The 22,820-nt window shown below is 36.0% G+C and overlaps 1 protein-coding gene across 8 annotated transcripts in view; it reads right to left on the bottom strand.

The window, feature by feature from the left end:
- LOC136777300 (uncharacterized) overlaps positions 1–22,820 on the bottom strand; it is a 198,494-nt gene that overhangs the window by 111,339 nt on the left and 64,335 nt on the right. For all 8 annotated transcript variants that reach the window (XM_066733468.1, XM_066733480.1, XM_066733487.1 and 5 more), the window contains exon 3: positions 9,659–9,707. In XM_066733468.1, coding sequence (XP_066589565.1) covers positions 9,659–9,707 — 49 coding nt within the window. The remainder of the gene's footprint in view (positions 1–9,658; positions 9,708–22,820) is intronic.

Below are 22,820 nucleotides of genomic sequence, written 5' to 3'. Positions count from 1 at the left end.
CTTGCAGTTTTTAGTACGGCCAGCTTCTTTCATTTCTAGTCTACTTTAACATCGACCTCGCAAATCCAAACCAACATATCACGAATTAATTTCTTCGATGCACCTCGCTTTTAAAATCCCAACTCGACCTCAAAATACTCCAAAAACATATACAAAACAAATACAAGGAAAACTGAAAAAAATTGCTGTACTTATAATCTCAAAGAAGCTTCATCTCTTCTCGCAATTTTTCGCACGAGCGTTAGAATTTTATTCACCACGCTTTATCCGACGAAAATTATTGCTTCTACATTGAAATAAAATAATACACGTTAAAAAACCTCTGATCGAGAATTGATTCCCAGTCACAGTTTCCTATACGGTTTTTTTTTCTAGTTTCATTCGAAGAGGTACATTTTCGAATGAGACTTTTTTCGCGTTCCAATCGAAATTTAGCCATCTTCGCGTCGTCCCTACTGCCAATTCTCCATTTTCTTCCACGTCTTTTCGGATCTATAAATCATCCTTTATACTACTTGGATTTGGATTATAGCTTTTCTTTCCTTGTTTTTTTTCATTCGTGCTCCAATATATATATATATATATAGTTCACCCCTTTACTATCGGTCCACCACCCCCTTTGTTCCATTCCTTTCCGTTCCGTGAGTTCCGGTGAATTCTGCGCATGTTCGACGCTCTTCCAACAGGCGGATTTAATGTCAAGAGGAACTTTCGGTGGATAGAAGCTGGCGCTAAGCCGACTCGGAATCTGTCAGACAAGCGAAAGGGCGATAATTTGATTTGGAATTAAATTATTTACATAGACAGCCGCAATTGTGATCCTGCTAATTAGAATCCACCAATCGTCATTCGAGATCCCTTGCAGAAATTCATTATAGCTCCTACTCAATCATGCAGCTTTTGTCTCAGTTGCGCAGTGCCGAAAAGACCAATTCTTTTTGGCACAGCTTAGCACAAATATTTGTGGTAAAGTATATATCGCGTGATTCGATGTTTCTAAACGAATCAGCCTCGTCAGTGGATTCGTTAATAGAGATGCTGCTCATTGGCGTTGATTCAATTAATTGTTCAAATAAATACGGACGGTGGAGGTTGATTAATTAAATGGTCACTGAGCGTGGGACAAATATTGCTGTGGCTTACATCAATTAATTTGTTTGTTCGATTGAAATTATCAGCCTTTGAAGGTAGCGTGGACCAATCGGGGGCGTAGTCGATAGAGCTAATGGTCGATTGCTTATTTATTTCGCCAAACTAGGATTTTCTACTGTGTTCTATATATATATATATATATATATAGTTAAGGGGGTGGGTAAAAACGTTAAGCAAATGAAATAAAATAAAAAGTAGGAATTAAGATGAGAGCTTTCGTTTCTTCGGGCCACGGAGACTCGCTTTTGACGAAAAGAACCTTAATTATCCTTTCTCTCAGTATCCATAAATCCTCTTTTCTACTCAGGAATTGATTTAATATTTCTTGCAATTTTATGCTTTCCCTAACTAAATTATTTATTTCCAATTTCTTCGTATACCTTAATTGCTCAAACTTTCAATTATCACGTCATTTGTTCACAATGAACTCCATTCTCCCTGATGAAGCTCACTTCCAAATAATTTATTTACAATGAAGCGTTAATTTAATCGCTATCCCTTTATTCGTATTTCATTCTTCCTACGGGTGCTCGGACGAATTATTTTATTATATTCACGACAATTCTCAACACCTAATAAATTCCGAATGAATATGCATCAACAATTATTCCCTTTGCAATTCGCTCGAGCGCAATAATAAAACTAGCAAAATCTTACCATTATTCCCACAGTTTAATCCCCATTGGTAAAATAGTTTTCAGTAATTTCGCCAACGAATTTGCAACTCTGGATGTTTATCAGAGTCTGTCACATTTTCCAAATTGAATTATAAGATTTGTTTTAGCATTCCTTCGATTTTCCATTCCACTCTGTATAAAACGAATTTGCTGCGCGAGCTGGAAAAAGTCGAGTAAGATCCTGAAAAATACATTGGGGTGCGATTGGCTTTTTGTGGACAGCGATGCATTTGCGTGGAAGCGCATCCTGCGGTAGTCTCTCTTTCCTGTAGTGCGCGGTCTATCCAGGAGTGTCACGTGACCACATATAGTGTTCCGCGCCGTTCTGAATACCGATACCATTTTCTTGTTGGCTTGCACCTGCTATCCCTCGTGCTGAATATCTATGGGCCCCTTCTTGCAGTCTGAGTCGCGCGCGATGCGCAAATGCAAATAACCGTAGTCCTGATGCATTAAGCGAAACATCCAATCTACCATACAAAATTTAATAAAACTCCACGAGGAACATCGTATTATAAAAAAAAGTGCTTAGAAATCCCTCCAAGACTCTACAACAGTAATTTTATCTTTATAGATTAAGTACTTCTTTTGCTCGACAGTGGGAGAATCGTTCCTCTTTAAAATATAGAGCTTGAATCTTGCAGTTTTAATTATTGATTTATCAAATTCCTCTTTATTTTTCGTTCCACGAAATATGGGAAAATTCCACGTGTTTCATTTTTACCAATAACTATTCTTTGTCGAAACTAATTTTTCCAAGACGATATATTATTCATTTTTGGAGAAATCTCGAGCGAAGCTATTTTAATAATTTATTCTAAACGTAATTTTGAAGCAGAAATCTATTGAAATTTGTGTTAATATTTTATAAATCTAAAATCCAGTAATAAGAGCGCCTCTTCAAAATTTTAGAAGACAGAAATATTTATATATAGACAGTGGATATTAAAAAGCTAGAGGCGAAAGAAACAGATTTTCTACATTTCCAGCAAACAAGAAGCTGTTGAAAGAAATATTGATGTTAGACTGTTAAGGTTTTATTGCAGGACTCAAATATGCATAGGTTGTAAAAGGGCAAGAGAGAAGGTTTGATCTTTTACCCAATCCCTTTCGAACAACCTCTAGCCATCTCCCTTTACCACTGGCAAACATAATATCGACCAAAATTATGCTACTCTGTACAAGCTTAGCCAACAATATCTTTCTAACTATCCTGACTCTGCCCTGCTGAAACTGCTCCTAAAGAATATTGCACGTTTCATATAACGTTATCTGTCTTCATAATTCGAACAAGTCAAATAATTATAAAATTTTCTACTTTATTGAAAGTAGGGTCTCTCTTATAAAACGAGCATACTCTCCATTATTAAATAGCATACAGTAAAAAATATATCACAAGCATCAGGCCATCTTTACGAGACCTTCTAGCGTTCAACGATACAACTCTGAGTCTATATAAGTATAATAAATAAATTTAAAAAAACGAGTAAAACAAATTCAGAAAATTTAATCTCTTTTAAGAAAGTGTAAATATTTCTCGGACGTTGCACCATATAAAATAAATAATTAGGGAAAAAGGGGTGAAGAGAAAGAGAGACGAGAGTGTTTGCCAGAGTATTCTTTTGTGACTGAAGTATCAGGAGAAGGAAGAGGCTAGGTCAGTGGATTCGAATGGGGCGGAAAGCAGCATAAGCTTGATTCTGTAAAGGCTCGAAGAAGAAGGCTGGCCTGATTAGGAGAAGTCTGCGACCCTTTGTGCCTGATTGATCGAGACAGGCTCGATTCGGGATTATTTGGGATGTTCCTATCGATTTCAGTGAGTCTCCTGTGGGAGTACAGTGAATAGGCATGTGCAGATAGGTGGGTTAAGAGAGAGAGAGCGAGGGGAAAGGGCGGGGGAGGGGAGGGGGGGGGGGAGTGCATGAGTGCACGCGTAATGCATAAGGTAAGCAGACGGAGCCGGCGGCTGTAGTCGAGCCACTTTAGAGGGTGCTCTGTACATGTATACTACATGCCACAGACTATGTGCTCGTATGTACGTTGGTACATGTACAAACAAACTGCTCCGCTCGTAACCCTTAAGTAGTTCCACACCATATTCAAGCCGGGATGTGGTGGTCCATTCGACCTATTCCTCGTTTGATACGAGCCCCTTTCCTCTCCTATCTCTTTTTCCCTCTTTACCTTCTCCCTCTCCTCCATCTAGCAGAAACAACCTCACTATAACGTTTATTCCACGTCTACTCTAACGTCAGTCTGCTCTGTTCAATTTATATACCAAATTGATTCCCTTCTCTTCCAACCATGCAAAAGATTTTATCTCCAACGTCAATCGCTCTCAATATTCTCTAATTTATTCACTAGTTTCCTCTCTCATTCTATAGCGAATATTGCGTTCAATATTAATTTTTTGCAACCTGATCTCAGTACGTATAGCTCTATGTCTAGTTAGAAATGGGAAAATGAGCCATTTCTAACGATAGCATTCATAACATGAAATAATTAATGCTTGCTATGTTCTTGCAATCTCTTTACTCGTTTTAACAAAAAATTATTTCTCTCTTTTCATCGACACAGATTTTTAATAATGAGGATTTTAACGAAGCAGCAGCAATTTATCGAGTACAAAGCTATTGTATGCAAGTTTTAGCGATGCTCGCTTCGCTCGCTCCGGCATTAAAGAAGTTTAAAATTTTACGAGATCCTTCTCTTATTTTTTTTTCGATGAAATATATATATATATATATATATGTACTGCTATAAATTATTGGCAGCAATATATTTTAATAGATAAACGAGGTGTTTTTCTTTTTTGTTGTTCGCCATGTTTAAATTTGATAAATATTTTTGTAACTTTTGAATTTTGAGTCGAGTATTTTCTGGAGGTATACAAGGGGTGTGGGTGGCACGCGTCGGACGTTCCTGGAGGGGATTAGAGCGTTTAAAAAGCACAGTTTTAAGCCAAAGATGCCGTGCCAAGCTGGCGAGTAGAGAGATATGAATATTGCCCTCGTGGTCATAAAGGAGCAGATTACCAGCGCAAGCTAAATAGTAACGTTTCCCCGGCAGCAATAATGGTGTCATAATAAATTGCCTCTTTTTGCACCGCACTTCATCAGGGAAAAGAAGCTTTAGAAAACATCCTGATGAGGATCATCGTTAGAACGTTAAAAAATATCTTCGTTAAAAGTCCAGCAAAGTAAAGAGTAGTACTGCATAAAAATAGTCAGATTTAAAAGAGCATTGAATATATACTGGAAATCAAATTATGAAACTTTAAAATAGTTCGATTTAAAGTTATTATAATTTTATTTACGGTTTATCTGCGATCATTTATACTCGAGATAACCTGCTTTCAGCTGCTGTGAAAATTTTTTTTTATTTATTCCCAGAAAATGCTCGAATTTTAAACTATAGTGTAGTGATAAATAAACAACTACGAGAAATGATTTATCGATGGATTCGTGCTATTTTTCGTTAGACTTGAACATTTTAGCAGGAACAATTCTTGGAAAGTAACGAAAAATCGCTCAAAATCCATCGATAAATCGTCTCGTGCATATACACAAGTAATATATTCAGCACACAAACGATAAATCTGGCGAAATTTCCATTTTTCAAATTTTCTTACGGATACAGAGTCATTTGTTAATACGTTCCGATGGATTTGTAAGTTTGTTCAATGGACGAGCAACATTGATTGTTCAATCCGTAAAGAAAAAGGCACGGCCATCTGCGATTGCAAAGTGAATAATGCGGAGTCCGATAAAATGCCAGCGGACACGTGAACTGGGAATTAATTACTACTGCGTTTTAATGATTCTAGTAAATTAAATAAAATTAATGACCAGCCTTATCGAGGAACAACGGTTTGGTTCGCTTACCCTGAAATAAAATACGGTATCCTGATACCCCGAAGTTGATTTCTCACAACAATCACGAATTTTAAAGATTTCAGTATTTATAAAAACAAAAAAGCTTTTTCTAACAAAAAAAACAGGAATTAATATCGCATATATTTTCTGCAATTTAACTGTTAAAACATGGAGGGGTAGAATCGATTTGGTGGAAGCCGGGATTTTCGGGGGTAGTTTTCGTTGAAATGAATGCATAGTGGATAGAGGAGGGTTAAAGTTGGAAGCAGAGATGGCTCAGTGGAGCGTGCTGGCGAGAAATAAGCGCGGATGGGGATTATGGTCGTTGGAGAAATTGCATTAGCACGCGATACGCGGACGTTTCCATTGTTGACGAGCTTGCTGATCCACCCACGACGCCTCATCGATTAAATCCCGTTCGCATCCTCCCCCCCCCCCATCGATAAATACGAGAGCACCCCCCTGAGTTAAGGAAGCTACACGCTAATGGCCGGCACAATAATCCCCATCGATTACGCTAACTGGGAAACGATAAACCAAATAACGCCTGTTACCTATTTCCGCCACTATTCCGATCAGTATTGCGAAAGTGCCGCCTCGATTCCCCAATCAAACCACTAATAATACAATTATACTCCTATATTAACGAATAATCCAACCGTTGATTAAACTAGTGTCAAAAAAACACGATAACGTACACTAATATTGAAAATATAATTTGTTTATTAAAACAAACGATAGAGGAAAGGTTGAAAAAATTGTTGATAGATATCTGCTTATTTATTCAATATCCTGGATAAAATCTTGGAGCTAAAAAGGTAATAAGCCAATGAATTACACGCTTTTTATTATTGTTGTTTAACGTACTGTAGTATCATCTTTATTCGTCCAGTCATAATATGCGAGAGGTTATAAAATAAGGGAAAATATTCCATGCAGTCCTTCGAGCTTTTATATCTTTGCAACTCATGGGAATCCCAGGCAAAATGAAAGTTTTATGACTGTTAGATTTACATATACTACCAATCCGTGGAGTATGCATGTGTAAAGGAAAGGTTTTTGCACCCTCTTTTCGCTGTTTTAATGCAAAGCAGCTTTTCTTTGCTGGCACTATGGTTTCCTTTTAATTTCATTCGTAGATGTGCTCGTGGTCCTTTGTGCAATTTTTTTTCTACAACGTTAGAGACTACGAATGTAATTTGAGCTTTCGGTTTCTTACAAACCATCCCCCCTTAAAAAAGTGTCTTTTTTCGTTCGACAGAAGGGAGGGAGTAAGGACAGAGTCTCGTTTACGTTTTAATTTTTTTCCCATGGAAAAGGTTTATATTGAAAACAACGATATCTGTATGTTGTGTTACAAACGAAGCTCTATCAAGTAAAATGAATTGTTATACATGAGAGCAATCGAGATGTGCTGTAAAGATTTGAGTTGCACAAGCAATGTAGTTATTGTACAAAATTTCTGCAATGTTTTGGATAAGTGGGATTTGTGGAATGACAAATTGTGGGAATATGTAGATGTAGTATAACACGAGTGATCTTTCATCAACTAGCTGGGTTCTTTGACGAGCGAAAATGTGCTTTCCCAATGAGACTCTCTCATTGAATGAGAAATGAGGTATTTGCATTATTGCCTACTGGAAGCTCGTCTACCACCTATACTAACCAGTGAAGATAGAGCTTGCTAATTAATCAGCAAAAAGGTAATATCAAGCACTGTCTCGTTTTGTTTAGCTTCATAACACGACTTCAAAGTTTTGTCCCTTTTCCCCTAAAAAGAAAAATTACCAAAGTTCTGTGTTCAAATATGCATTGTTTCGGTACAAGCTCTATATGTATACATGTATACTGTTACACAGAATAATTCTCATCTTGAATGATAAACGAGCTGGACTGCTTCGACCATAAATAGAGTTTTCATTGGTTTCGAAAATATTCCAGTGAAACGAGTAAATGGTTGATCAGACATATGTCAAAAACTCTCATTTGCCTCACTACCGAATAAAATATTGCATGTGGAAAATATCAATAAATTTAAGACATTCTTAAAAGGGATAAAAGTACAGAATACCATCGAATTTGCTGTATTTGGTAAATTAGCAATTTTCATCACCTTCATCGGATTCACGTCGTTTTATCGCATTTTACACTGGATGAAATTCACTTTCATTGTGTAGTGTTCATTTATTGCAGTTGGGACGCGAAAATAATTGAAAATTGACGTGTCTACTTTCGAGGAGGAAATAGCACATTTTTCAATGACATTTGGTTTGCGAATTTTACTGCTTGGAACTATCGTGCCGGTAATGAAACACGCTATACAGGTCGATATTACTTTTGTCAGTGTATCGTCAAGTGCACCATTCAGGTTAACGATTCGCCTTGCGTTGTGCCTGCTCGGCACACGCGGATTTATCGAACCCCCTGATATATCCAAACACCCCTGGACACTCCACCACGATGGAAACCAACGCGCATTTTTCTTTTTGCAGTGCTTCTGATTTATAGCACAGTCCGCACAGGAGAAAATTAAAGCAATTAATATCCTTCAAAAAAAGGCAGAAGCTAAAATTTGAGAAAGAAATAAGCCAACGACTAATTGCTCCCATTAATAACGATCAGCGTTCCAAATAAATAAAATATGTCGTCCATGCTGATTCTCCAGTCCTCCATTGTATCTCACATTTATTCTCTAATCCAAATTTTCCATAAAAAATATATATGCTTTGTAATTGGATTTGAGGAAGGCACAAATCTTACTCGCTTTAAAACGTTATTTGATAAATTAAAATATGTTTAATAGTTGAAGGAATGAATGATATGAATAGTCTAGAGGAAGAAGAATAAAATTTTTAATTTTAATTCGAGTTTTTGTCATTTGAGACTATATTGTGAGATTTGTTTTCAAGAGAAAAAGTCAACAGACGTTCTCGAGAAAAAGTTGGGTCATGTGACCGGAAACGGGAGAATTGGGGCTCGTACAATTTTTCCAGCAGTCCAACTAAAGCCCGTTATAAAAATATGTGGAGAGTCATTGGTATCTAGCAAATCGTCAAGGAGATACTAGAATTCTTATGTTGTTGTATCGACTTCTGGGAGCCTCGAAGAATACCTAGTATATTATAGAGGTCTATCAGATCCATTTTCAAATCCCGACTGTTCGCCTCCTATCCTTTTCAAATTTCCTTAATCACTACTCAAAACTTAATCCTTAAAATAGGAACAATTTACCAAAGTGCACTAAGCTACACGCTAAATTATAGCATAAAAGAATAATAAAAATAAACATACCATTGCAAAATATGCCATTTTGGTTTATCAATCTAAGCCTTCTTTTATAGCTTCGTCCAATCTGTATAAGACTGTTTTCAACTCGCTGCAATATTGAATATTAAATTGCGCATAAAGAGTTTGGGTGTTTCGAGCCATGGAATTTTTAAAACATCAAATTTTACAAAAATGGCTTAAGATCCCCTTAGATGGTACAAAGGAAATTTGCAAAGTCCAATGAGTCTGGTTAAATATGGAAAACGATATTCCCTATTTGAATAACAAGATGTATATTTAACCTTTGATGTAAACGAAATAAAAGAAATAAATGTTGTGAAGGAGTTTCGATGGTAAGTAAACGATTGAGTACTTAATAGAAGAACGAAGGAATGAAGAGTATATAGTACGGAGCTTTAAAACGAAGGGGTATGTGTTTCAGGATATTCTAGGAATTTACGTGGTGGACACGTGAAAACTCGTGCTACGAACTGAAAACTAATTAGCCTTCTTATTTCTCACCCTACACGTGAGGCAGCTGGCCCCTCTGATAAGGTTTATTACGTGAACTTGACGTTACAGTTTAACCCTTTGCTGTGGAATTTTCCACGAGCCAACAAAATTCCGTTTCGCAGCTTGTTAAAGCCAAGTCCAAAGTAGAAATGCGAGGGAATTAACTTTTCCTACCTTTTTGCTGTCCATTCCGGATGTGGAACTGGTCACCGGCTGGTCGAGCCTGAAACAAGATAAAAGGTATTAAAAAAATTATACCCGACAAAAACACAGCTTCATTTATTTTACACGATTAAGCGTCTTAGTTGACATTATTCAATCTAACGATTTTCCTTCCTTGTAATAATTTTAATATTTTTCCTCTTAAGCTTCATGGCAGCTTTGCCAGTCTAGAGAACACCGGCTTGGTATTATTAGAGCCAATCATTTATTAATGCCTTGTGATAAAGATTATCATTTTATTACCATCATGCTCATAATTTTACTAACCCATTATTAAACCACTAGAGATGCAGTTTAATAAATTCTTGTTGAACACGAAAGCGTTGCAATTTATATTAAAAATTATACTTATTTTTAATCCTTAATAAAGGACTCAAGCTATCCATTTAATTTCTATTGCCTCCAAGCATACACTTTGACTTTTTAATGTGCTCGGGAAAAAGCCAATACAATTTTCATATAAAGTAGATTGGGGGTAACGTGATAATAAATTAAAGGCGAGGAACAGGATAAAAAGTGCAAGGGAAACAAAAATGTTCGTAAACGTGAGAAGTATAGAAGAAGAAGCTATGCTCGCTATCTGAAAAGTTCCAGCGAGTCTGCAGAGAATCTTGGTGAGAAGATTTTGAGACAAAAGGGTAAAATATTGGTAGAGCCTCGCACGAAACTTTTTAACTCAACTGGATTCGTTGATACGCCTATTAATCTCTTCAAAGGGACAGTATAAAACTATCTTAGCTATAACTACTAAATTTCAGTCAATTTCATTGGCAACCGACGATAATACTCTATTTTTACACTTATTATGATAAAGGTATTTCTTAAAAATTAATCAAGCTTCAAAATAAAACTATAGCTTTACCCTTTAATTTATCGAGCTTACTGAAAATAATTTCCAAAAAATATGGGCCATAGCATTAAAGAATAAGTAGTTTCTATTTTTAATTCGTTATTAGGTTAAAAGATCTGTCACTCCTACTTAAAATATTTCTATAAAATATTTTACAAAATCGTTTTAATAAATTTTAAATATATCAATTATCGCGAAATTTCAAGAATTCTATCTTAAAATTCTTTTTACCAAAAAAAATACTTTTAAATTTATTTGTTATTAAAAATACATTTTTTATGCTTCGATGATAGACTCTTTTCCTTGCAAATAAAAAATACTTGATATTTGCAATTGTAGAGAAACAGAATTTTCAAGAGGAAGAAGAGGCCTGGCTTAAAAAATGACATCCCTTTCTCGTATCGCGTAAAACACTGGAGATAATGGAGCTTTGAGTAATTAAAGCTCGGAGGCATACTACCACCAGACTGGAGAATCGTGTCTTGCTACTTTATTCTGATTCATTCCAAGAAAAGTTTACAACGCGAGAAAGCTACATTTAATTTAAAAAAATTGCACCATCCGTTTCCTAAAATATATACATATCTTGAAGAAAAAACTGTATTTTCTGATATTATTATTTCAACATTCACATATGTATATTTATTGTAAAAATTTGAATGAAAATACTTTGTGTTTCATCGATAAAGAGAGAGAGAGGGTTTGTAGGTTGGAAAGTTTTAGCAGAGCAGTATATATATGTTTGGAGTGGGTAAAGCGAGTGGAATGAGGGTGGGATGGAGAGTGGTTAAGGAAAAGCCGAAACTCGATACTGGCACGAAGGTTAGAATACATATTTGTTCGAGGGCCAATAAAACCGAGTGATGCACTCTACCTGCGAAATGCAGTCGTGCTATTTGCTGAATCACGCCTATTATGAACCGATTATACACGCATTTCTGTGTACTAGTATATATGAGACGGCCTCTGCTGCATAATAACTGCATCCGCATACATCCTGTGAAAGATTATGGTAGCTCGCAGTATATATCCTAGATTTCCCATTCTCTCACTTCCCTCCTACCCCTCTTATCCCTCTTGTTTATGTCCTCTATCTATCTGTCGCATTTTATCTCTTTCTATCATTAAATCTCTTATTCGTTTACCCCTCACCCCCCTCTCCACTCTATTTTTCCATTTGCGTATCACTCGTTCATTCTTCCACCCCACCCCTCCCCTTACCCCCCGTCATATCTCTCATGCTATATCCCACTTGACAAAACTGTTAGCGCTTCTAGAATTACCACTTTTCACTCGCATGCATTCCCCTCTAAATGCACACACTCCCAAGCGAATATATATACTCGCCTCCGGATATTTCGAGTATCGTGCACGTGAATGCACATTTTTTAAAGCTATGTATAATAATAATAATTCAAAATCCTGTTTTCCACGAATCTAAAATTATTATTATTTTATTAACATTTGATGTACCTGTAAATCTATGTTCTGAAAACATTAATGGTATATATAATAGGGTTAACGATATTTCGATTTAATATAAAACGAAAAACCTTCTTGATTTGCATAGCGCGAGAGTTTCATCGGAGCTTGGGGGTGAGTTTTTCAAAATGGGAGAGAGAGAGAGAGAGAGAGGTAAGGTCATGGAGGTAAAGTATAGAAACTATTCGTTTTATTTTCTTTTTGAAGCTGGAGTATTGAAGCCAACTGTAAAAAAGAATTGGTGCTGGAAGACTTTATTATTATCATTTTCAATTTATGTGTGATTTATATCGACACGAATACAGAATTTATCGATACCCTACAGCATGTGCAAGCATCTTTTTTTATAACTTTATTAATTCAATGAGCCGAGCTTTGTTGGAAAAAATTGAAAATTCTATTTATTTTTGCTCATTTATCATCTTTAACGCGTCAGATTTTTTTTCTCATCGAACATCACTTTTTCTATTTCGACCGATTTGCTTGAACACACTCTGCAGTTTATCAAATTCGGCATCTACAATCTATCATTTCTCACCTGTCGGTGTTTTACAATTACCTGCCTAGTTTTTTTCCTCCGCGATCACTTTACAGATAATAGAGCCGAGTGTACGACACGAATAATATCCTTATGAATAAACATTTCGTGAAATTAACAATTCCCTTTGCCGACATTCAGCAAAGTTTGATAATTAAGAGAATTTCACCATACAGGACATCAAGCCGGATTATTATAATTATTATTAATAACGCGTGTACTGAAATGCATCTCATCGCGTATGAGAATATCAATGGAAGTGAACGGAGACAATTTTTTCACATAAGTTTAGTGAGAAAGTGCAGCAAAATGTAATGTAAAATGAAATTTGGTTAAAATGAATTTTTCTCCTTTAGTCTGAGTGCAGATATGTGCATAAATTCTCAGCAAAATATTGCAAATGCAATTTTCTGGTCCAGGCTGATACTCGCAAATTCCCAGCTAGCTTTTTTTAAATGAGGTAGGATTTTTAGTCAAAGGGTTTACTTTTTTTTGTTGGAATTGATACAAGTAGATAAGAGAAACCAAAAATGCCAAAGTCAGTGATGAATAAAGGTAGGACGAAAAATAATAAAAAACAAGTGAAAAGGGGAGATTTATAGAGTGATAGAGAGTAAACATAATTTGATATCTAAACTACAATAGGAGTTATCAGTCCCGTTTGTTTTTTCGAACAAATGCTCGCTGAACCAATTTGCAAGCTCACTGAAAAAAGGGATGTAATTTTACAAGACTGCTAAGCTGGGATTATTTGATAATGCAAGTATAATATATGTGCTCTATATTCAGCTTGGCAAATAGCTGCAGTGATAATAATTAATGTAGCGATCCTCGATCAACGTCACTTTTACACGGTGCATAACACAGATGATCATCCCCCGCTTATTAAATTCGCATATAACGTATATACCAATACCAAATAATTAACGACAATTTCCCTCCTGAAACGAATCCAGTCCGACAAATTTTAATTTCTTCAATTTCCATCGATCAATTTTTCACCAGCGTAAAATTACATTCACTATCCTCCGTCCACGCGTGCTAAAGAAATCACACGCACTGAAATTTATCAAAACGAAAACGTTTTTCGCACCAATAACCTCTAGCTTCCTCATAAATTTTCTCGCTGTCAGTGAGCTCTTCCGTGAAACGTCCCACAATTATGGATTAATAACGACTTGTACCTTATCAATTTATCGCTTCCAATACAGATAAATAATATGTAATTTCCTCGAAGCCAACAAATTTGCTTTTAATCTCTACAAAATTTACACCGGATACCAATGACTTTTATTTTACCACAAGAATCTGACAATTGCGAATTTTTCGATTAAAGTAATGCAAATTGTGAAATATATTAACCTTGCTTGTTATTAATTTATTTAACAACGAAACAATGTTTTCATTTTATCGAAGGAAAACTTGTGAATAATTTTTTCATTCTGCTGTTGCTACTCTGCAGCAGTACCAAGTATTGTTAACTTATTTTTCACGAGAGAAGTGTGCCAGTTTCCATTGGTAGTGGTGTCAATTAAATTTTCATCGTTCTCCTACGAAATATTCGCAAATACAATCATGTATTGTCAAAGGAAAAGGCCTTCACTCGTATTTTCAAATACTAAACTATAAATACTTCGCAAAATAGATATAAAGAAACACAAGAAGATAAAAGCAAAAATTCTGTTCCATTTGATCTGCTCTCTCCGTATAATAGAGTAGCAAAGATAGAATATTTGCAAAATGAAAATAGAATACTAGAAATAAAAGCTTGTGATTTATTGCGAATACTTTTGGATAGAAGCAGCTTTGACCGGATTTAGTAAGAAAAGAATATTGTACAAACGTAAGAATTGCATTAAAAGAAAAAACTTATAAAATTATGAAATTTTATTCATTCGTAGGAATAAAAGGTCGTGTATAGTGGTAAGAAAAGTTAGGATACAATACATATCACAAGGGGGAAAATATTTATCGCGTACAGGTTGATAAAGTGCGAGAGGTATTCTTAATGCCGTAATGCAAGCGACTTAGCAAATGAATTCAGGGAGCTGGAGAACAAATTAATTTGTCTCGCTGCGAACCGAGATAGGCGACACGTCACGACACGACACGACACGGCACGCTCTATTCGAGAAAATGGAGGGAGAAAATCAGAAAAAAGCAAGTAACCGCGTGTTCGCCAGCCTACAAAAATACAGAACCGCGAAAAGGAAATAAAAGCTGCTTGACTGAGCACTGAGGTGTTATACACTCGTCTGCGAAAAAGGGTATGCCGATAAATGCATGGAATTGCAGTGACTGAGTGGTAAAAAGCTTGCAACTCGTATAACGAAGCTTATAAAATCTAATTAAAAACGAACGAATAGGAATAAAGATCGAACAAAGCTGTTCGATGAGCTTTCATTCGTGGCTGGAATGGGATAAAAAGGGAGACCAAGAGGGAAGGAGGGGGGGGGGGCATAAGAATAGGGTCCATAGAATTTGGTACAATAAAATCAGTCGATAAGATCCAACAGAGCGAAATGGACCTATGAAATCCAACGTAATAACGCGGTTTGGTAATATTTTTACGTTATCAAAACCAGCAGAGATAATGTGACCAAAAATAGCTCGATTCTTTTCTTGCTTTAATACTCGATATTCAGTGGAGTATGGAAACATTTATTCGTTAACAAATTTTAAGCAAATTTCGATCCTTAGTATTTAAAAATAAGTTTAAGTGGTAAATTTTATTTTCAGCGACATGCTTATAAATTGTTAGTTTCCATTTATTTGAAACAGACACAAAGTCTATATATAAGAATCAAGTTGTGTTAATAATATTCCTATATATTATTGAGACAAAAGATGAATCGTCGAGTTAAAGATGTGAATATGGGTTGTATTACGAATCTGGGTGAATTATAAACGCAGCACGTAGCAGTAAATGATTTTATGCAGTGAACGAGAAAAGGGTGAAGGGGAAAAAGTTAGTCACGTACAGACAGAATGAAAAGATAATCTAACGATAAAAAAGGGGTAGATGCATGTATACCATTTTTTCTTATCCATTGTTTTTATGGACCCATCATCGAGTTTTCAACTAAATTATCGGACATTAAGGTTGAATGGCTGCTTCGTCGAATGGTACGACGTATAACATTTAATGACACGTTGACGCAGTTTATTTCCATTTATTTGATATTACGTGGATATTTTATGAGCATATAAGTATGGCGATATTATCGAGACAAAGAGTGGAGTGGCAGGTTAAAAACGTGAATATGCGAATCTGGATTGTATCGGTGCATGTCGTAGTAAATTGTATTATGGGTGGTGGTGGAAGGAAGGGGAAAAAGATAGAGACAGGCAGACAGGGTGACGAGGAAATCGAAAGAGACTGAAGGACTATTTATTCTCATCCATTTATTTTAGAGAGAGGCAAGCAAAGAAAGAGGAAAGTAGTATATAGAGAGTGGTGCATCGTGGTGCATCGCGCGACCCAGTTCTGTCGACTTTTGCGGCGCATCAAGTAAATTTCAGCGATTCGCCTCGTGCATTGCGATTCAAGGCATTCCGATTAAACGTTCATTTGCCTGAGAGGAATTGTCCTGGGAGCATTGATCGCGAAAAACCAAGGAATCAGCGCAAAGGGGTAATCGGAATTTTTACCCCTCTCAATTCCAACTACCCCAACCCCACCGTACGCCTCTGATCCCCCAATTACTCCATCGATCCTTACGCCCCATTCCAAATTGCTAATTAAATTTCATTTAGGACCTCGAATGCCTCTACCAAATCAACCAAACGCGTATGCATAAGCTGTGCTTGATCAATTTATAAAGAATGCAAATTTTAAGGGTTGCAAAGAGCTAATTGAGTCCTTTCTCGAGAGATTTCAAGAATCATCACCGAAAGTGGTATGTTGAATTTTTACAAAGTGTCAAGTTGAAAGTAAGGTTTCTTGAGAATTAAAAATAGTACTTTGTTACTGTTTATTATAAATAAAAAAAAATAGAAATTTTCTAAAACGATTAGAAAGCGGGCTGGCTTGATTTAGGGAACAAAACATGGATTGAATATTCATGGTTACATGCAGGTGATGATATTAATCTTGTCATGGAAGGGGAGAAGGCACTGTTTAACGGTGGTAATTATAAATCATCGGATAGCATGGCTCGTCTAACGCCGATCACTGACGCCAGGTAATGACGGCTCGATTCATTGTGGCGGCCATTAGGCCGTGGTAATAATACCACCGTCGACCACCTTGTAATTAACGACTTTCGGCCTTTACGCTCGAGACCAGCCATCCCTTCATTTGTTACTTTCCTCCCTTCCTCACTTGTAACTAGCTATACTCTATCTCTATCGATCACTGATTTCTACTTTTTTTCTCCTTTATCCACCATCGAACCTAGAAAATACACCAAAATCTCCCTGACTTCCTCTCCCCCACTGGGCAAACCAGTATAAATCTCTACAAACATTTCGATTCATTTATAAATAAAAAATTTACGTTTTTATAAAAAATCACTCGCAATAATATTTCAGCAATTAAATTTCGTCGAATAATCTCAGCACAAGTTTAATTTGTAAAAATAATGTTAAATAAAGTACGTGAAATTCCAGGTTTTTTTATAAATATAACCGAGAGTTTAATTCTATAAAATGTTGTACTTTTATGATTTTTAATTCGTAACTGCTGGTGGTAATTTTGTTAATTAAATCGTTTCGTTGTTTATACAGATTTTTTACCATCGCGTACGTATTTTATTTCAATTTACATATACTCAGGTGCATTTTTCCTACGATCAATTTAACGTATAGCTTTGCGCTCATCGATTTTGATATTTTCACGATGAACTTTAGGACTAATGCGATATAGCCAAATGCCAGTGGTGAATTTAAAACGAGACAGTTCGTGACTCTTCATCCCTTATTCAGCAGCTGCATTATCGATAGCGCAAATGTCCTCGATATGCATTAAACGATACAAAAAATCGTTATATAACTCCCTCATTATAAAAACGTAAAAATTACAAATGTTAATGTAAAACCACGTATCAAAAAACCTCTCATTAATTTAATACTCTTCTGAAAATTTATGAATCCCGCAGCTGTTTAAAACAAATGCAACTCCCCTGCATAATGCGAAATCAGCTCATACATTTTTAAAACAGTTTGCAGCTGCCTAACAAAAATCTCAAATCTGATTCAATTGCATAAAAAAAAAGATGATACATAATTGATGAGGCATGAAACGTTAAATTGCAATAAAGCAGCGATGACTGGCTTGAAATAATTTGCTCGGCATTTGCTGAAATCGAATAATTATAAATTGCATAGCGCAAATGTATCGAAAAATCTGAGAGGACTAATTTAAAATGTGAATTGGAAGATTATGGGAGGATAAATAGAGAGGGTGGAAAAGTGAGAATGCCGACGCATGATTGAACGTTTGGATTCGATCAGAGATGTTTTTTCGTGGATTCATTTTATTCCTTCTGAAATACAGCTGAGTGTCATTGACCGATGACCGTTCGGGCAATAGCATCGTCGGATTGTACTTAGTTCGGAGCGTTTCCACTCTCACCCCACTCGCCCTAATTGGCTTTTTGCGAAAATTGCGAACGTCTACGAAAACTTTGGCCGCTCATGAAAGGGGTGAGTACAGGGTTGGTCGCCATATTTACAGCCTCCAATATGACGTCGCAGTCGATAAAGCTTTCTTCCGCCTACCCCTTTTTACCCCCAAGCTTCTCTCGATTCTCCCAACCCCCTTTCATCCCCTCGCCAATTTCTTCCTCATCCTTATTCTCTCGCGGCCGCGTTCGCGGCTCGTGAACGCAGAAGAAATTTATCGACCAACTTTATCCTTACCCCCCCCCCCTTCCCCCACTCCCCGAACAATCGGTTGAATAAAGCAAGCAGAATGAAGTTTATTGGGAAACCGAGAGAAATAAAAGCACGTTGAATCAGCTCGTAAGCATCGAGCAAACGTCTACACCAAAAACTTTCGACAAGCTTTAAATTTCAACTCTTGCGAATTATCAAAATATACTTTAAATTCGCAATAATACTTGGACAGTATTCGTGTCGATAGAAATTTATTACTTTCCAAAGTTTATTAATTTATTTATATAGATATATGTAGACATTTTTATAAATACTATAAACAACTGCATAGAATGTTATTAACTGTGCTTCAGAATTATGTGCAGGGTCAAAGAACTTTTGAGGGGAAAATTACATTAAGCCGAGTCGAGGGATAAGTATGTCAAATGGATCGTGTCAGTATAAAACGGATCATTTTTTTGGGAGCTTCAACTGAGACATTTTTTTGAACTGAGAGGGTTAGTAGAATAGTATTTATTGCACATGAAAAATAAAATTTCAATCGTGTGCAAGAGCGAGATAGAGAGAGATATCAAACGGAATATATCAATGGACATTGTCCGTTCTCCAATAGTACCGGTTACAAATCGATATGGTGTATTCCATTGGCCCACGCTCTGTAAACATACGTCAATTTCTGCAGTAAAGTCCTGCGAGTCCACGCGAAATGGATCTCCACAGGGATTTGAACAATCGTTTCATGGATGCTCCCTTCTTTTTATTTCCTATCCAGATCGTTCCTTTCTCTCCCTCTTCTTCTCATCTTACTTCTTCTCCACTCAGTTTTTGTACTTGTTACAGTAAAATCTGCCTAAAAAACTCATTTTTCTTATAAAAATATCATCTACATCAAGGCCACAGAGACAATTTTAAAAACTATTCTAAATTCAGAGTTACTTTAATTATAATTTTTTTGTTTAATGGAATATCCTGTAAAAAATGGAGTATTTCAGCAGGAAACAAATGTAACATTTTGTTCTTCGAGTAGCTTGCACTACATCGCAATTGGATATTCTGATGGAACTGAGGACGGAGAGAGAGATTAGGGGGAGGAAGTGAGATGGAAAGGAAGTACCGTGAGAGAAATAGATAGAGCACACATGCAGCTGATCTTAGCTCGTGCATCAATTGATTGCACGCGTAACCTGCACTCTCCTGCAATCGCATCCCTTCCTTGCTCTGCATTTGTATCACTACATCCTCTCTCTATGTGTGCAAAGCTCCAGTTGATCCTGACTATACGTTACAGACCTACGATGGTGCTTTGTTTTATGCGATGAGATACCTCACTATGGATAACATTCAGGACAGTGGAAGAAAATTGAAATTGTTAGTACTTTTTTGTCTTGGTCACCAGGTTTTCAGAATAAAAGGAAATTTGTGTCAAACAGGTAGCAGAAGCTGTGGGATATTTCATCTTGTTTTGGATGATTGAAAAGGTACTGAACATACGCATTACGGTATTAAAAAGAACTATCTATGTTATATTGTTGAACTGATGGAGGGATGGAACTTTTCGAAGAATTTTGGAAAAAAAGGTAAATAAGGATTAATAAAATTAGATAGAGAGAAAAAATTGAAGCGTCAAAATAAAGGGGAATTAAGAAGTGAAATGTGGTAAAGATAGGTTTATGATGTTTTGGTTAAATCATGTAAATAATTACAGGATCGAGATGAGTTTGCATGTAACGAAAAGGAGGATAAAGTATAAAAATTCGCGAAAAGTGTTAATAATAATTGGAAGAGGAATAAATATCGGAGGGAGAATAGGAGAGGGAGATAGCTGAGTGAAAGAAATTGACTGAGTTGACGGTGAAACTTTTTGAAGCTGACGAAATCCTCGAGATACCCCGCGATTTTCCACGTTAAGAAAATTCACCGACTAATATCTCGTGGGAATGCGCAAAAGCCCCGAGCAGGGAAAAAGTGCGCTGTTCGCTTCTGGTCCTTCAAAAAGATAATCCATTGTCCGGAAAATGCACTTATTCGACTAATTTATTATACGTTGTGCTTATATATACCTACAAGCTTTTACGAGTAAATTCACTTCCTGATGTTTTTTACAACCTTCCGAATAATTGTTTAAATAATAATACTTCGAATATGTTAGAATAGGATTACATAAGCATTACATGCTTATGATATACTGTTATGATATAATGTTTTGAAATGAAAGTTAACGATTTATGTAAATTTATCAAGAACATAAAAAATTCTATGCGGAAGTTTATTTTTCATCCTCTTTAGCCCCAACATAAAAGTTGGAGAGGGTATTTAAATATTTTCGAAATTCACTTGCAAAGTTTGTTTACTTTTCAAGACTTTTTTTTCAAGAATAACATTTGTTGATAAATTATATTTAAATTTTTTTACCTTAAAGAATAATATTATCAAAAACTTCCAACGTTAGTTGAAAATAAGGATAAAAAGAGCGAAGAGAAATTTAACAAGAGGTTCTTTTTATTCAACTAAAAGAATTCAAATTGTAGATGAGAGAAGAGTTACGATATATACTAAAATAAATATTATTTCACAGTTAAAGCCTTGACAAATATTTCACTGTTAAAATTGGAAGGGCAGAAAATATGTACTAAATAAATGTCACCACTACGTACTATTCGACAATTTGACACATTTAAACCAAAATGACAAAAATTAGAATTTAATGAGAAAAGTGGTGCATGGGAGTGATTGATTTTCACTAATTATTTATTGGAGAAAGATCGTATCAATCAAACAGACCCGAACAGAAATGCAATCTCCATTTAAAAGTTCACACATTAAATTAATTGATGAATTAGGTTTGCAACAGTATATGGCGGGCGTACAACTTTCATAATTAATAAAGGCACGAGTTAACAACCAAGCAGGGATATTACTATAACGATGTTAATTTCTCAACAAAAAGAAGTTCGAGGTTTTAATACAGAAATTAAAATATTATCCGTAAAAGCAGCCACGAATATGACGTTTTCCCTTTAAAGAGTTACGAGGCCAGAATTAAATTTCTAGGATAATAATATTACGTTCCAACTAAGCAATAACATTGCATTTTGTTTTGCAGCAGGCAGATAATATTGTATAAGTTGGTTAAAGTAAACTAATTTTGCTAAATATTGGACGATGCCAATGATGGTCTTTGCAAGTTGGCAACGTAGGGAAAATCAACTTAGCCTCAAATCGCCTTTAGGTATGGCATAATCAGTTTCAACTACCTCTCGCGTGTATTAAATAACACACATACACGCTCATACACATATAACATATACCTACAAATATATATACATTATACGGAACATCATACGCCCTCGAAGCTTCCTGTATCGAGATGTAATTTGCTCCAACTTCTATCATAATGACAAAATCTCAAATTAACTTCCGGTCTACTGCTCATATTCCTCGAATGATGTTCTTGCCATACTAAAATAAGTATACGTTAATTACTATACACGCATTAAGGAAATAATAATTAAATTTTCTAAGACATCATAAGCCAAATCTTCCAACTTGGTAATTTTGTAAGATTGCTAAGAACTTGTTGGTATTTCCAAGAAATACAACTACATGCTAATATTTTTTAAGACAATTATTAATAGGAGTTAAAACGTGCGTGTCAACATTGCTCAATTATTATTATTATTATTATGCTATAAAGTATAGAGAGGCTGTGTATTTTATTCTCTCATGGGGAATGGTTACAAAGCCAAAGTGGGAGTTGGTAAGGAAAGTGTGGGGATGCACTCTGCTTAATGACACTCGACGATCGCAATAAACGTTAGTTGGAAGGGAAAAGTATTTGCGGTGTCGAATTGTCTCGCAGTATCGATTACAGGGGCTGAATTGGAAGCTTCTGGCTATCCCATTGCAGTCACGTCGAAATATTACGTGGTCGTAGACGCGAAGCGGCCAAATGCGGAGAACCAGGCTGGCCATTTCGTCAGGATTCAGCCTGACACCTGCAGCTTCAATGGCTTTGTGCAACGAGGAACAAAAACTATCCTGGCCAGAAGCGAATTTTCTATATCAAACGACCCAAAAGAATTTCTATACCCACGTCCTACTACATTTTCAATTAAAACTACGATCTCTCTACAAATTTCATTTTGGGATCCTTCTGTAAAAAAAATGACAGCGCGTTAAAGCTGAAAACTTTTATGAATATCCTGTTGCATAATCGAGACTTTTGCAAAGGGAGTATTCATAATTGAGAAATTCACGTGGTTGAATAAAATGGAACAAAGAACGTGGATTAAATGGAGTAAAAGGAGGATAAAAAATCGTAGAAAGGAGGAAAGACGAGATTCGGACAGAATTAGGAAGAGACGGAGAGAAACGTCGGGGAAGAGTGGAGAGAAATAAAAATGAGT

The sequence above is a fragment of the Prorops nasuta genome, unplaced genomic scaffold, assembly GCF_024137725.1.
Source record: "Prorops nasuta isolate Cenicafe-Biocafe unplaced genomic scaffold, Cenicafe_Pnas_1.2 PNAS00002, whole genome shotgun sequence".
NCBI lineage: Eukaryota > Metazoa > Arthropoda > Insecta > Hymenoptera > Bethylidae > Prorops > Prorops nasuta.
This window is presented reverse-complemented; position numbering and strand designations above follow the sequence as displayed.